The sequence below is a fragment of the Physella acuta genome, unplaced genomic scaffold (assembly GCF_028476545.2).
Source record: "Physella acuta isolate Inbredline_101_S28 unplaced genomic scaffold, ASM2847654v3 ptg000784l, whole genome shotgun sequence".
NCBI lineage: Eukaryota > Metazoa > Mollusca > Gastropoda > Physidae > Physella > Physella acuta.
In genome coordinates this window covers 117,911-134,326 of record NW_026732302.1, presented here as the reverse complement: position 1 = coordinate 134,326, position 16,416 = coordinate 117,911, and the positions used below count along the sequence as shown (strand labels likewise).

Here is a 16,416-nt window from a genome sequence, read left to right as displayed (position 1 = left end):
GAATTTTGTTTAGTAAATTTGAATATCACAATCGCTATCAAATCTTTTAAAAAGATTATTGTTCTTTTATTGTACAAATGGCCGTTTATAAGGCTGTTATTAATTCTAGAAGAGTGTGCACATTTTATGGCCTGAAGCTGCAGAGAGCTGAGCAGCATAGATGTTCTACTATTAAAATGTTGTCTTAGACTGATGATAGACAAAAACTCATTCACTCTATTGGGAAATTATTACGAGGTTGAACCAAGGTATTAGATGTACTACTAGTATTAGAGGAATCTTTTTTTTTGTTACAGGCAATTAGTTTTTAATTAATTAAGTGTGATGTCTATTAATTTTAAACATACTTAATAAATTCCATAAACATTCTTGAGGGAGTTGCAACCTTTAAAATGTTAACGTAATGGACAGAAAAAATCTATTAAAATAAATGTAAAACCATGTCACAATTCCTTGCATTTGTTCGACTGCTAGAACAGTTACAATTAACAGACAAACCCACGGTTGATCAGCAGGAAAAATAAACAGCAAGCCTCCAAATAAATACAATATTACTTTTATTGTAAAAGTGTAAATGGTATCAAAATGTTATTAAACAATTATCTCTGAGGTTTGTTGGGTTACAACATGCAATCAATGTATTTAATACATTACAAATTACTTTTAAGGCTAAGACTGTCATATGTTTTTTGTGACATCTGGCAAATGACATCTCCTGGTGGCACCTATAAAAGTTATTTTTAAGGCATGCCACGACTGTAAATTTAAAAAAAAAAGGTATGGGGCAAAAGACCCATGGTGTAAACAAAATAAATTAATAAGTCTACATGTTATAATAATCTGTTTAAACAGTAATTTAAAACTTAAATACTTAATTTGGCAACAACTGAAAATTAATTAACAGCTAAAATTATAAGCTATAAAAATGCTTCACATTGGAGCAATATACAAGCGTAAGGAAATTATAACATAAAATTTTACACATTACACATAGATTGAACACCTTAATTAATTTGCATTTAAAATCTTTACTAGGTCCTCAACAGAGCGACACAGGAAAATGTTCTGGACTTGTACTTTCTATACAAAGTTCAGCTGACAAAAACAAAACTAATAATCAAAGCCCTACAAAAACACAAAAATATAACTATTAAACAAAACAGCAAATAGAGAAAAGCAATTCAATTTAGCACATCTATTACTTTACATTATACACAAATCTTAATAAAATAAAATAGCAAAATAAACATTCAGTAACTTCCTAAAAATGTGTGCAATAAGCACTAAGTATATCATAAAAAACTGCAATTCTTTAAAAACAGTATTTTAAAAGCCTTATAGTAATCAACTAGTAAAAAGTATAGAACATATCTCATTAATTCATTACCAATTTATCTTTATTGCAGCTTCCATAAACTAAGGTTTTTATAACTTCCCAAAGAAACAATAATTTCATTATTTTTCTTTTCTAGCTCTGGTGTTGTAGCCAGACTTTTCTTTCTTTTGTGACTTGGGTGTTGATGCAGTCTTGGGGGCAGAAGGTGGACTCTTCTGTGTGGCTGGCACATTTTTGCCAGAGCTCTTGGCTGAGACAAGCTTCTGAGGGAGCGCCTTCATTGCCTCCCATGTCTGGTACATGAGCAGGAGAGGCACCACCACCCACAGCCCATTGAAGAACACCAGGTACACCCACAGAAACATCCAGTTGCTGGTGTCCAGGCTCTTGCTGCCTGTCAGCCACTCTGGACAGAAGGTCATCCAGCCTAGGGGAGATAACATTCAGGACTTATGAAAGCTGAAAGCATGTTCAAATGTTCCTAGAGAATTGGTCAATGCTAATATAAAGAGAGGAAAATAAATTTTAAAAAGACAGAGCTAAAAAAAAAGTTTTATCTGAAATTATGACCTGACTAGTCTTTGATAGAAGTCTAAGAATAATAGTGACCAAACATTTTCTTTTGTTAATTGAATGTTACTGTTTTTAGACAAATTCATGCATACCTAAAACTATATTTGATGTATACATCAAAATTACCTTGTCCCCTATTTCATGGAAGTTGTGATTCAATGGATAAAGAATGGTGGATAATAAACTGAAACCTAACAACACTTTAAAAAATTATAAAAATGTCTTCAGCTTAACTTGACCTTGCATTAACTTATAGATTTACACAAATCAATTCTCCGTACCCATTGTGGAGCACAGGGATACAATAGAATACCTCCATTTATTTATAATTTACTTTTAATTACCTTTTTTTCCAAAAAAATGAACCCAGTTGCTAATTTTAACAGTGCCAGAACTGGTAAGTAAAACAATAGGGCCTAGGTATAGCCTACCTCCATATAATTCACAGACACATAGCACTAGCTGTGCGTAGTGGCGATAAAAAGCTCTTGATAGAATGCCCTGTATAACCACAAGACACAGCAGTCCATCAACAACAACAGTCAAGATCTCTAAGGAAACAACCGTAGGGTCTGACACTAGCCATCTTGAGTCAGCTTTTCCATACTCCTTCCCTAAAACAGAAGTGATTGTTACCAAACATGCCTTGTAATATCCTTCCTTAAAACAGATATTAATGTTATTAAAAGTTTTTCCTGTGATATCCTTCCCTAAAACAGATATGCAATTGCTAAAATACATATATTTCCTGTAATCATTTCCCACTTCAAAATATTTTTAACAAACCTATTGGTGAGGAAAATAGGTCTAAAGCTAGTAAGGCTATCTACTTTTAGTAATAATTCAAACAAATAAGAAAACATTGTGTGGACAAGGGGAGGTAAAAAAAATTGAATGTGTATAAAAAATGAGAGATCAGTTACGTTGCCCCGTAACTCACTCAACTATAATGGTTGCTTTACTTTACACTAATTCAGGGAGAACTAATGCAGTTGGACTTAGTATTGATAACATCTAGGTTCAAACGGATACAAGGTTCGGTAAAACAAAAAACTTAGTCTGTTTTGCTGATACTCAACTGATAGGAATATCAACATAGTGATTTTAATAAAAGTTTATAACAGAGATCACTGCACATACTAAATACACATGTAGTAACTCACATAACTCAGCCAAAATATGATCTGATGAGTTCACTGTGCCAGTAAGGGAAAGAACAACAAATGGTCCTTCCTAGGAAAAACATTTAAAAGTGATTAGATTAAATAAAGTATGACCCTTAAAAGTAGTAAACATCCTGTCACCATATGAAAGAAACCTTTATGGATTGAGGCCTAATTGCCTAGTTTATTAAGAGTGGTTAACCATACAATATTTTTATAAACTTTTTACTCACCCTCCCCCCCCCCCCCCCCCCCCCCATTATGCCAAACTTTTTATAAATAGCAATTTTTTTTCTCCATATATCTATATATATAAAGCAAAGTGGTCGGGTGCCCGATAGGGCACTTCCCGGCGCCGCAGGCGCGTCAAATTTGGCACGAAGGTGCCTTATGGCGATAGAACGCGAGGGCCGGTGACGGTTCGGCAATAAGTCTACGGAGAGGGGGTCAAAACTGACCTCGACTGACCGGCGCCTTATATGGGCTATATTACGAAAAAAAAATTCCTCCGACGACCCCCCTTGAAATTTTGTGAGGTGGTAGGAGAACACCTTGGGGTGTCACAAAAAACTCGGCATATCTGGGAAAACTTCGTAAAGGGGTCAAAACTGACCAGTTGTATTTCCCTATATAATCTTTGTATTTTATGGGAAAAACAGAGGGTCATTTCAACACAGACTTTAGGGTACTTAAGCTCAGTATATCTGGCTAATTTTTTGCATGCTCTTAGGTCAATGGCTTGACCTTTAGGGAAAACTGTCGGTTACACTCAAAGCCCTCGACGAGGGCTAAAAAGTGACCGCGAGTGAAATTCTCTTTATATGAGCTATATTACGAAAAAAAATTTCCTCCGACGACCCCCCTTGAAATTTTGTGAGGTGGTAGGAGAACACCTTGGGGTGTCACAAAAAACTCGGCATATCTGGGAAAACTTCGTAAAGGGGTCAAAACTGACCAGTTGTATTTCCCTATATAATCTTTGTATTTTATGGGAAAAACAGAGGGTCATTTCAACGCAGACTTTAGGGTACTTAAGCTCAGTATATCTGGCTAATTTTTTGCATGCTCCTAGGTCAATGGCTTGACCTTTAGGGAAAACTGTCGGTTACACTCAAAGCCCTCGACGAGGGCTAAAAAGTGACCGCGAGTGAAATTCTCTTTATATGAGCTCTATTACGAAAAAAAATTTCCTCCGACGACCCCCCTTGAAATTTTGTGAGGTGGTAGGAGAACACCTTGGGGTGTCACAAAAAACTCGGCATATCTGGGAAAACTTCGTAAAGGGGTCAAAACTGACCAGTTGTATTTCCCTATATAATCTTTGTATTTTATGGGAAAAACAGAGGGTCATTTCAACGCAGACTTTAGGGTACTTAAGCTCAGTATATCTGGCTAATTTTTTGCATGCTCCTAGGTCAATGGCTTGACCTTTAGGGAAAACTGTCGGTTACACTCAAAGCCCTCGACGAGGGCTAAAAAGTGACCGCGAGTGAAATTCTCTTTATATGAGCTATATTACGAAAAAAAATTTCCTCCGACGACCCCCCTTGAAATTTTGTGAGGTGGTAGGAGAACACCTTGGGGTGTCACAAAAAACTCGGCATATCTGGGAAAACTTCGTAAAGGGGTCAAAACTGACCAGTTGTATTTCCCTATATAATCTTTGTATTTTATGGGAAAAACAGAGGGTCATTTCAACGCAGACTTTAGGGTACTTAAACTCAGTATATCTGGCTAATTTTTTGCATGCTCCTAGGTCAATGGCTTGACCTTTAGGGAAAACTGTCGGTTACACTCAAAGCCCTCGACGAGGGCTAAAAAGTGACCGCGAGTGAAATTCTCTTTATATGAGCTCTATTACGAAAAAAAAATTCCTCCGACGACCCCCCTTGAAATTTTGTGAGGTGGTAGGAGAACACCTTGGGGTGTCACAAAAAACTCGGCATATCTGGGAAAACTTCGTAAAGGGGTCAAAACTGACCAGTTGTATTTCCCTATATAATCTTTGTATTTTATGGGAAAAACAGAGGGTCATTTCAACGCAGACTTTAGGATACTTAAGCTCAGTATATCTGGCTAATTTTTTTCATGCTCCTAGGTCAATGGCTTGACCTTTAGGGAAAACTGTCGGTTACACTCAAAGCCCTCGACGAGGGCTAAAAAGTGACCGCGAGTGAAATTCTCATTATATGAGCTCTATTACGAAAAAAAATTTCCTCCGACGACCCCCCTTGATATTTTGTGAGGTGGTAGAAGAACACCTTGGGGTGTCACAAAAAACTCGCCATGTCCGGGAAAAATCGGGAAATGGGTCAAAACTGACCAGTCGTATTTCCCTATATAATCTTTGTATTTTATGGAGAAAACAGAGGGTCATTTCAAAACGGATTTTATGGCAAATACGCTCTTTACATCTGGCTCAGTTTTGGCATGCTTATAGGTAAATGGCTTGACCTTTAGGGAAATCTGTCGGTTACACTCACAGCCCTCGACGAGGGCTAAAAAGTGACCGCGAGTGAAATTCTCTTTATATGAGCTCTATTACGAAAAAAAAATTCCTCCGACGACCCCCCTTGATATTTTGTGAGGTGGTAGGAGAACGCCTTGGGGTGTCAAAAAAAACTCGGCATATCTCGGAAAAATCGGGAAGTGGGTCAAAACTGACCAGTTGTATTTCCCTATATAATCTTTGTATTTTATGGGAAAAACAGAGGGTCATTTCAACGCAGACTTTAGGATACTTAAGCTCAGTATATCTGGCTAATTTTTTGCATGCTCCTAGGTCAATGGCTTGACCTTTAGGGAAAACTGTCGGTTACACTCAAAGCCCTCGACGAGGGCTAAAAAGCGACCGCGAGTGAAATTCTCTTTATATGAGCTCTATTACGAAAAAAAATTCCTCCGACGACCCCCCTTGAAATTTTGTGAGGTGGTAGGAGAACACCTTGGGGTGTCACAAAAAACTCGGCATATCTGGGAAAACTTTGTAAAGCGGTCAAAACTGACCAGTTGTATTTCCCTATATAATCTTTGTATTTTATGGGAAAAACAGAGGGTCATTTCAACGCAGACTTTAGGATACTTAAGCTCAGTATATCTGGCTAATTTTTTGCATGCTCCTAGGTCAATGGCTTGACCTTTAGGGAAAACTGTCGGTTACACTCAAAGCCCTCGACGAGGGCTAAAAAATGACCGCGAGTGAAATTCTCTTTATATGAGCTCTATTACGAAAAAAAATTTCCTCCGACGACCCCCCTTGAAATTTTGTGAGGTGGTAGGAGATCACCTTGGGGTGTCACAAAAAACTCGGCATATCTGGGAAAAATCGGGAAATGGGTCAAAACTGACCAGTTGTATTTCCCTATATAATCTTTGTATTTTATGGGAAAAACAGAGGGTCATTTCAACGCAGACTTTAGGATACTTAAGCTCAGTATATCTGGCTAATTTTTTGCATATGAGCTCTATTACGAAAAAAAAATTCCTCCGACGACCCCCCTTGAAATTTTGTGAGGTGGTAGGAGAACTCCTTGGGGTGTCACAAAAAACTCGGCATATCTGGGAAAACTTCGTAAAGGGGTCAAAACTGACCAGTTGTATTTCCCTATATAATCTTTGTATTTTATGGGAAAAACAGAGGGTCATTTCAACGCAGACTTTAGGGTACTTAAACTCAGTATATCTGGCTAATTTTTTGCATGCTCCTAGGTCAATGGCTTGACCTTTAGGGAAAACTGTCGGTTACACGCAAAGCCCTCGACGAGGGCTAAAAAGTGACCGCGAGTGAAATTCTCTTTATATGCGCTCTATTACGAAAAAAAAATTCCTCCGACGACCCCCCTTGAAATTTTGTGAGGTGGTAGGAGAACACCTTGGGGTGTCACAAAAAACTCGGCATATCTGGGAAAAATCGGGAAATGGGTCAAAACTGACCAGTTGTATTTCCCTATATAATCTTTGTATTTTATGGGAAAAACAGAGGGTCATTTCAACGCAGACTTTAGGATACTTAAGCTCAGTATATCTGGCTAATTTTTTGCATGCTCCTAGGTCAATGGCTTGACCTTTAGGGAAAACTGTCGGTTACACTCAAAGCCCTCGACGAGGGCTAAAAAGTGACCGCGAGTTAAATTCTCTTTAAATGAGCTCTATTACGAAAAAAAAATTCCTCCGACGACCCCCCTTGAAATTTTGTGAGGTGGTAGGAGATCACCTTGGGGTGTCACAAAAAACTCGGCATATCTGGGAAAACTTCGTAAAGGGGTCAAAACTGACCAGTTGTATTTCCCTATATAATCTTTGTATTTTATGGGAAAAACAGAGGGTCATTTCAACGCAGACTTTAGGGTACTTAAACTCAGTATATCTGGCTAATTTTTTGCATGCTCCTAGGTGAATGGCTTGACCTTTAGGGAAAACTGTCGGTTACACTCAAAGCCCTCGACGAGGGCTAAAAAGTGACCGCGAGTGAAATTCTCTTTATATGAGCTCTATTACGAAAAAAAAAATTCCTCCGACGACCCCCCTTGAAATTTTGTGAGGTGGTAGGAGAACACCTTGGGGTGTCACAAAAAACTCGGCATATCTGGGAAAAATCGGGAAATGGGTCAAAACTGACCAGTTGTATTTCCCTATATAATCTTTGTATTTTATGGGAAAAACAGAGGGTCATTTCAACGCAGACTTTAGGGTACTTAAGCTCAGTATATCTGGCTAATTTTTTGCATGCTTATAGGTCAATGGCTTGACCTTTAGGGAAAACTGTCGGTTACACTCAAAGCCCTCGACGAGGGCTAAAAAGTGACCGCGAGTGAAATTCTCTTTATATGAGCTCTATTACGAAAAAAAAATTCCTCCGACGACCCCCCTTGATATTTTGTGAGGTGGTAGAAGAACACCTAGGGGTGTCACAAAAAACTCGGCATATCTGGGAAAACTTCGTAACGCGGTCAAAACTGACCAGTTGTATTTCCCTATATAATCTTTGTATTTATGGGAAAAACAGAGGGTCATTTCAACGCAGACTTTAGGGTACTTAAGCTCAGTATATCTGGCTAATTTTTTGCATACACTACTATAGATGACTAGGCCGTATGGAAAAACTGTTGGTCAGACTCAAAGCCCTCGACGAGGGCTAAAAGATGATCTTGAGTGAAATTCTCCTTATATGAGATATATATATATATATAAATAAATTGACGAACGATCCCCTTAATATTATGTGACGTCGTAGACCGACCCTGGAGGCTAACAAAAAAACTTTAATCCCGTCGGAAACAGCCATTATAGTTGTTAAATATGTTCATATACCGTAATTTCTTATATAAGCATAGCAACTGTTTGTAAAAAAAAAACAAAGACATACGTCATACGTTCAGTTTTCAAGGGAGGTAACGTTTTTTAAATTATTATTTTTTAAATAATTGTATACTATTTTAAACAGAAACAGAAAATGACGAAGTATAGCATTTGTTTTAGTACAAAATTAAGTTGTTAATTTAGTTACGTATCCCAATTAAATAAATAAATAAATTTCAAAAGGCAATGTAATAAAAACTATGAGATGTACTGTTCATGGAAGCTGTGTCCAGAGGCGTAGCGACCCTTCCCGGCGCCCGGGGACATACTTTCAATTTTGCGCCCCCCTCGGGAGCAAATTTTCGATTTGCACCTCCCCCTCGAACTTTTCATTTGCACCCCCCCTCAAACTTTCGATTTGCACCCCCCCCCCTCGAACTTTTCATTTGCACCCCCCCCCCTCAAACTTTCAATTTGGCGCCCCCCCTAAAGTCGGCGCCCGGGGACATATGTCCCCCCCCCCGCCCCCCCCTCGCTACGCCTCTGTGTAGTTCTAATTCCATTTTACTTATACATTGCGTACTTTCCGATATTTCTCTGAGAACGGTATTTAAATGACAAACTAAAACATTTTTTTTCTAAAGTTAGCATTACTGTTTAAATTAAAGCACTCAACACCAAATCCATCGCTAAATAATTAAGTATTCAAATTCTCAAATGTTATTTAAAAACCTAAGCGAAGCTAGGCAGTATGCCTAGTTAATTATATTTGCATTGACATAGATCTAGCTAGATCAAGATTAGGAATTAAATCTATTCTAGGAGCATTGGTAATCTAGAACTACAAAAAAAAATATATTTTTAAAATGCAAAAATAGATTCTAGACTCTAACTGCTAAATAAAAAATAATTTAAGTTTTACATTGCAAAAGTGTGATGTCACACTATTTTAAAGAAGCCTTCCCCCCATGTCCAAAGACAGAACAGGTGTAGATTTAGAGACAATTTAAAGAGCCGGGCGTTCTCTTCCTTACCAACAAGAAATGAATAAGGGCGTCAAATACAAGCCAAGAAAGAACCCATCGCTCTACTTTCGGCTGATTTTTCCCCAGTAAAAAATGACCTGCAAGCAGTGCTCCTCCAGCAAATAATGCTGTTACTAGTAGAGAAACTACCATGACCGCGTCGACCACAAAAGACATCTTCCTTCTAAAGTTAGTCAAAACTAGACTCTACTGTTAGATTATTTTTTTATGATTGTTTATAGACTGGGTCAGCGTTTTCTACTGTCGGCGTCAGTTTTGACAATCATAAGCGGCCCGTCACTCTATTTTCGTTATCAGGAAAACGGATGTAAATCTAAAGTACAAGAGAGCTCTACTTTAAAATTTCGAATAAAATAAAAAGTTGGCCTAGGCACCTATTTTGTCAGAATAGACTTGAAAAGGTGGTTCTAAATGGTTCCAAATTTTTGTTGCCAGAAAGCATATTTTTTAGCGCAATTTCCATTCTGGAGAATTGCGTTTATTAACTCTTCATTTCTGGGAATGGATGGATGAATGTATGGATGTATGAATGTGTGTCCGGGCTTTAAGTCGTATCTCCTCCTCAAAGAAGCAATATCGATGACTAGTTCCAAAAGCAATTATGTTAAGCAAGTTACGAGAATGAACATAGGCCATAAAAATTCCGGGTTTCTTTCATGGATTTCCAGGAAAAGCCAAAAAACCTCGAAAAAATGCAGTTTTTGGCCCATATCTCGGCAACCAGACCACTTAGCGACTTGAAACATTTACCAATCGATTCCTGCCATAATTTAGAACAATATTGCCGAAGAAAGTTTTCAAAAATATCCTTTCGTTCGGTCACAAAAAATTAATTAAGAATTTTTAAACTGAGCATCGTGTAGGCCTAGGATGGTATTTTTAATTTAAACTGAGCATCGTGTAGGTTTTTAGCGCAAAGCGCTGAGGTTCGAAAGGATTTTACCATAGCGAATGAGCGGAGGTTCGAAAGGATTTTACGTAGGTCTGTGAATTCTAAAAAATTAATTAAGGAAATTGCGCTTAAATTGTCACTAGACTTTTTATTAACTTGTTTCTCCATCGGGGCAGGGGGGGGGGGGGTAAGGGGCGGACTAAAATTTCAGGGGACACTGTTAAAAGTATATATTTTCTATATAAATTCCATTTCATTCGGGGGGGGGGGGGGGGGGGGGGGGCGGCGGTAGACTCTCTTCGGGGGTCCGCCCCCCCCCCTCTCCACCGAAGAGATGCCTGGAAGAAACAGTGACGGTGTAAAGCTTATTGTTGTATTTATATTAAATAATATAACATCCCCAATCACCACTACTATTTCTATGTATTGTTACATATAATATTTTCATACCTATTATGGATTTAAAATTTAGATTAAGATACAATCATACCCAGTGGCGTAGCCAGGATCGTCTCAAGGGGGGGGGGGGTTCCAATTTTTACCCGGGGACAAACTTTCGATTTGCACCCCCCTCAAACTTTCGATTTGCACCCCCCCCCCCTCAAACTTTCGATTTGCACCCCCCCTCAAACTTTCGATTTGCACCCCCCCTCATACTTTTTATATATACCGAGGGGTCTATGGGGGGGGGGGGGTTATGACCCCCCTAACCCCCCCCCTGCCTACGCCACTGATCATACCATTCATCCTTAAAAATTCAAATTTAATCCCCTTTTTCTAGATAACTGATTCAACAAGTAGATCTACACCCGTATTGAGAGATAAATGTTCTGAACTTTTGAATAATTACTTAAATACATGACCAATCGTTAATCTTTGAGACCAGAGTTTCTTCCAGGCATCTCTTCGGGGGGGGGGGGGGGGGGGCTTCCACGAAATGAAATATATATAATTTATATAGAAAATATATAATTTTAACAGTGTCCGCCCCCCGAAGAAAGTCTACCGCCCCCCCCCCCTCCGAAAATTTCAAATGCCCCTCCCCCCGGAGAAAAAAGTCTGGAAGAAACACTGTTTGAGACAGATCGGCGTCAAAATGGCCTCGAAAATCGATGGTGTCAAATCGAACTGGCGACAAATGACTTCCGTTATTATGCCTCTCATACAACCAGCGACAAAAATAAAAGTAGAAGAAAGTAGGCCTATGTCAACTCGTAGATCGTTATTAATATTATTCTAAGATAAAACTAACAAGGTGTTTTCTCAAACTTCACGAAAGTGGCATCACTTAATACTGTTAAATTAGAATTATAGATCTATATATGTTTTTAAAGTACGAAAGTTTTATAAGAAAGCTAAATATTTGCTTAAACTGTACTCGATATTTCACAAATTCACTTGCCGGTGAGATGTTAATTGATCGTTAGAAACAATTTGACCGGCTAAAGGTCACCGTCGTGACTGGCCTATCCATGAAAACACCGGGAAAACAACTCCAGCTAAGGGGAGAGAACTATGTAAGGTGGGAGGATACAAGGAAGTTTTGGTGGTGACTTTTTTGGCGTTTGATTTTTCCAAACGATCTGAAATTTTTAGACAATATGGCGACACATAGGGGAGTTAACAGGTCCCCCGATTTTTTTACTGGCCCTAAAATGGCGGCGTAGCTAGGGGAGGGCGGGTGCAGGGTCCGCCATGGGTGCCGAGCATAAGGGGCCCCAACAAAAGTTTCTTTCAGGCATCTCTTCGAGGGGGGGCTCGCCCCCTCCCCCGAACGAAATATAATTCATATAGAAAATATATACTTCTACCAGTGTTCGACCCCACCCCTGGAAAATTTAGTCTGCCACCCCCCCTCCCCCCATCTGAAAATTGTAAGGTTCCCCACAGAAAAGAGCCTGAAAAAAACCACTGGCTCCCAACATGGTTAGAAAAAAAAAGTTCCATTACTGATGTTGGAGCTACAGCTAAAGGCTTCACACACCGATGGAATTATTGTCTTCATAGTTTGTGTAATAGCCAGGTAAGATTCAGTGACGAGCTATACACACTTTATAGTCTATAAATGAGGAGTGGGGAGCAAAATTTATAAAAGCCTATATTTTCTATATAGTTTCTTTTTTGGTGGGGAAGGGGGCGGTAGACGAGCCTCCTCCCCCCTCCCACGAAGAGAAGCCTGAAAGAACTCCACCCCCCCCTATACTTCACGACCAGATATCCCTACCCTCTAACACGACGTCACCCCCTCCCCGCTTACATAACGACACAGCGAGAATTAGTATGTTTTTTTTATCAATTTACGTAAGAAATACAAACGACACCTGTAATTAATTAATTATAAATTAATTATCAATTACAAATATATGCAACGCCACATTATGAAACGTCCACACGTTGACCACCCTATACAAGCAAGACAACCCCCATGTTAGGGCCAACTGTGGACAACACGTGACAATCTCAGGTAGAGATTTACTGATATGTGTGTACGGCTGACAGAAATTTAGCACGCCATTTGTCTGTCTTAAAACGTTTGACAGATACAGATAATAAACATTATTTTTTTTCCTTTTCGATTTTAAAATACAATAACGTTTCCAGGAGTTCTCGGCTTCCGAGTTGCCATGGAAACGATGGCAATTAGTTGCCAGTTTACTTGTGGGTTGGGGATGGGAAAGACGAGCGCCGCGGCGAAGTGGGGGAAAATATCTCGCGAGTTAAGGGAGACAATCAATTCTTGGTATATATCCTCGCTATAGCGCGACTGAGATAATTGGAGTTATCGTCCGTGGGTTGGTGGCATTTAGCAAGTCCCGAGGCTTGCTTGTTATGCAATACTGTGGGGATATAAAAATAAATGCATTCTCTTACTTCTTGTAAAGTGATTTTTGTTTGTTGTGATGAGTGAGGACGTTCGTTGGAGTGCTATCTCTTATCCTTGGAACAACACGGCTTTTAGATAATAGTAAGTTGCTTGTTATACGGAGTTGGCGTGAGTACTGTTGTAGTTGGTGCTCAGTACTGTTGTAGGCTAATAATGTTGTATGTCGTGTTGTTTGTTGCACTGAGTGCTTGTGTATGTTCTAAGGAGGGATATTGTGTTGAGTGCTGTTGTTTGTTGTATTTAGTACATTTTTTTGTGCTGGGCATATTTGTTTGCTGTGTTAAAGTTAAAGGAATATTTCTCTCTGGAGATACAGCTTTGAACTTCGAACCATCGTTGTTCGGAGTACGAAGCAAGTGGCCGAGTTGCAGTGGTCTCGGATACCCACTAAAAGTATGTATGTGTTTGTGTATGTGTTTGTGTGTGTTGTGGTAAGGGGGGATTTTCATTACGATGTGCCAAGAGTTTAAAACGAGTCGCTAATTCTGTAACTTTTGCAGCAGATGAAGTTGATATTTAACCGCGAATTCCCTGCCTCTCACCCTACCTCACGCATCGTATATAAAAACCTTATGGATGGGACAGACCGCCCCCCGCCTCCCCCCATAGGTACGCCACTTCTTTCTTTGTCCGATGCCTCTAGGGAAGTGTTGCTTCAAGCTTGTTGTTCCAGCCTCTGTTCGATCTACAGCCTCCACCCGACACAGGGGCGACTACTGCCATTATCGAACTTGTCACTTCCTTCTGCCATAATGACAGGGGGTGAAAATGTAGGTTACGTAGTAAATCGGATCAAGGCTTGCTTAGTGTAAGACCCACCTCTGGAGTTCACTTCCTTTCTTCTTCACCCGTTGACGTGGTCCTTGTGTTAAAACTCATTCGTGGCCCCTGGGTCAAACTGAATCTTGGGCCCCTGGGTCAAACTCATTCGTGGGCCCCTGGGTCAAACTTATTCATGGCCCCCCTCTCTAAAATAATTTTACAATCATGCTCATGTTTCGTGTTAAAACCCGATTGCTCACAGTTACAGCTTTTTCCGTGTCCCACTTAATCCGCCATTTGCTGTCAGGTACCCATTAAAGCTGAGTTGACTCAGTCATCTTTGCGCTTGTGGTCCAGCCTTAGAATTGTGTATGTATTGCATGTACTGACATTTAAATGATATGTGTATATGATCATATGATGTATGTCTTGACCTTTAACTGATATGTGTATATAAAAATATTATGTATGTCTTGACATTTAGCTGACATCTGTATATGATATATATCTTGACATTTAATCCATGCGCGTATGTAATGTTTGTCTTCACATTTAATTGATGTGTTCTAAATGTATTTGGCTTCAGTTGAACTAAAAAAAGAAAGAAAAAAATCTGATTTTTAGCTCAAAGTGTACGTTTAATTTTCTAATTTTAATTTGGTTAACATTTTTAAAATTTAATTCCGTGTCTACTCAGTGACGCAGTTGATTTTTGTTTATAGAAAATAATCCACCTTTTGTCGTAGGGTTTTTCTACCTATTTCACAATAACTGCTTTCAAAACAAATTTTTAATCTCTGCTCTATGTCCAGTCACGTTCTGTACAATACACCCCATCACGTTCTATCCTGCTCCAGTTAATTAACTTTTGACCAACCTATTTTTTTTTTACCGGAGTGACCTTTGTTAAAAACGTTACTAAAAGCTATTTTTAACCGTGAGATTTCTAAATTGAAAATGAAAACCCCGTTAGAAATTATTAGTAAGGTTTATCAATGGGGAATTTCCGTTGGCTATTTTAGGAAAATATTTTATTTTTGTCAGTCTGATTCTTAGGTAAGGTATTTTTGTGTACGTGTTAAAATTATGAGTTATCGGTGTTATTTTAAGTGTATTAGCGAAATGCTCATTTAAATATCTAATTATTTTAGTGATTGCACTAATTGATGCTAACGATGAACAACTGAACCAGGATTTTAAACAAGTACAAAAGGACGTGTTTTTTTAAAATATTTTCCCTTTAAATTACTATGTAAATTAAATTTTGTGATATCCGCACAACGAGATTTAAAGTCAGTTTTCAATTTCATTAACTTTAGTCTCTATAGTTATTACTTTAATTAAAACAGGCGAAATTCTTTTAGCTGTCTGCAACATTGTAGGAGGAGGGTGGGTGACACCCTCAGTCACCACACCTTGTGACACCATTGGTGTGGCGATAGTTATAACAACCCTTACCTGTCATGTGGACCCAATGTTGTTGCCACTATAACTACCCTAACCCTTATATGGCATGTGGATCCATTGTTGTTGCCAGTGTTTCCTTCAGATTTTTTTCTCAGGGGAGGGGGCACTAAATATTTTCGGGGGGGGTGGGGGGGGGGTGGGTGGGGGGGGGGGACGGGACGGGGACGAACACTGTTAAAAGTATATATTTTTTATATAAATTCCATTTCCTTGGGGGGGGGGGAGTAGACATTCTTCAAGGGGGGGGGGGGGAGGGGGGCTCCGTCCCTACGAAGAGATGACTGGAAGAAACTCTGGTTGTTGCCACTATAACTACTCTAGCCCTAGCCCTACCCATGATAACACAGTGCACAAGAAGCATTTCTGGATTCTCGTCAGTCATCAATTTAAAGTAACAATCCCCACCCCCCCCCCCCTTTAAAAAAAAAATCGGAGTACTATGTGCATCACGTCACATTTTCATCGGTAGGCCTACATGGTTGGCGTACAATAAAGTCGTGTACCTTATTTTGTGTAGATTTTTATCGGGCTGCATCTCTAGGACTTCGCTAAGTTCACCCAGCTCTGATAAGCACTAGACTAGGAAAACCAAGGCGGCTGGGCTTAGTGCTGACTACACTATACCCTTGTATTCCGGGATAACAGATGAACTCTACTTCATCTTCCCCGTGTGTTTTGTGTACGAACGGGAAAAAAATTATGATCTTTGTATCCGGAGGTAGCGGTGCTTTCTTATGATTTAAAGAACAATAATTATTCATCAAACATTACCTTGATCAGTATATCTTAAGTAGTTTATCAATAAAGCATATCTTAAGTAGTTTATCAATAAAACCTCGTTCTCGTGTCGTTCATTTGCACTAAGAAAAAAATTTGTTGTCAGTTTTTCAACAAAATATACCAATTATATTTCAATATCTCCACTAATTTAGTCTATTATCCTACCAATAAAATTGTTACTTAGTGGCAAAGCTTCAGTTTCTTTGAAATCTTGT

At 39.0% G+C, this 16,416-nt stretch overlaps 1 protein-coding gene across 1 annotated transcript; it reads right to left on the bottom strand.

The window, feature by feature from the left end:
- Positions 1 to 483: 483 nt before the first annotated feature.
- LOC131950884 (emopamil-binding protein-like) lies at positions 484 to 9,617 on the bottom strand. The gene is made up of 4 exons (XM_059313083.1): positions 9,405 to 9,617; positions 3,073 to 3,142; positions 2,341 to 2,523; positions 484 to 1,763 (listed from the first exon to the last, which is right to left on the bottom strand). Exons 1-4 carry the CDS (start codon positions 9,570 to 9,572, stop codon positions 1,456 to 1,458), a joined length of 729 nt encoding a protein of 242 aa, XP_059169066.1. The 5' UTR covers positions 9,573 to 9,617; the 3' UTR covers positions 484 to 1,455.
- Between the last annotated feature and the right edge of the window lie 6,799 nt (positions 9,618 to 16,416).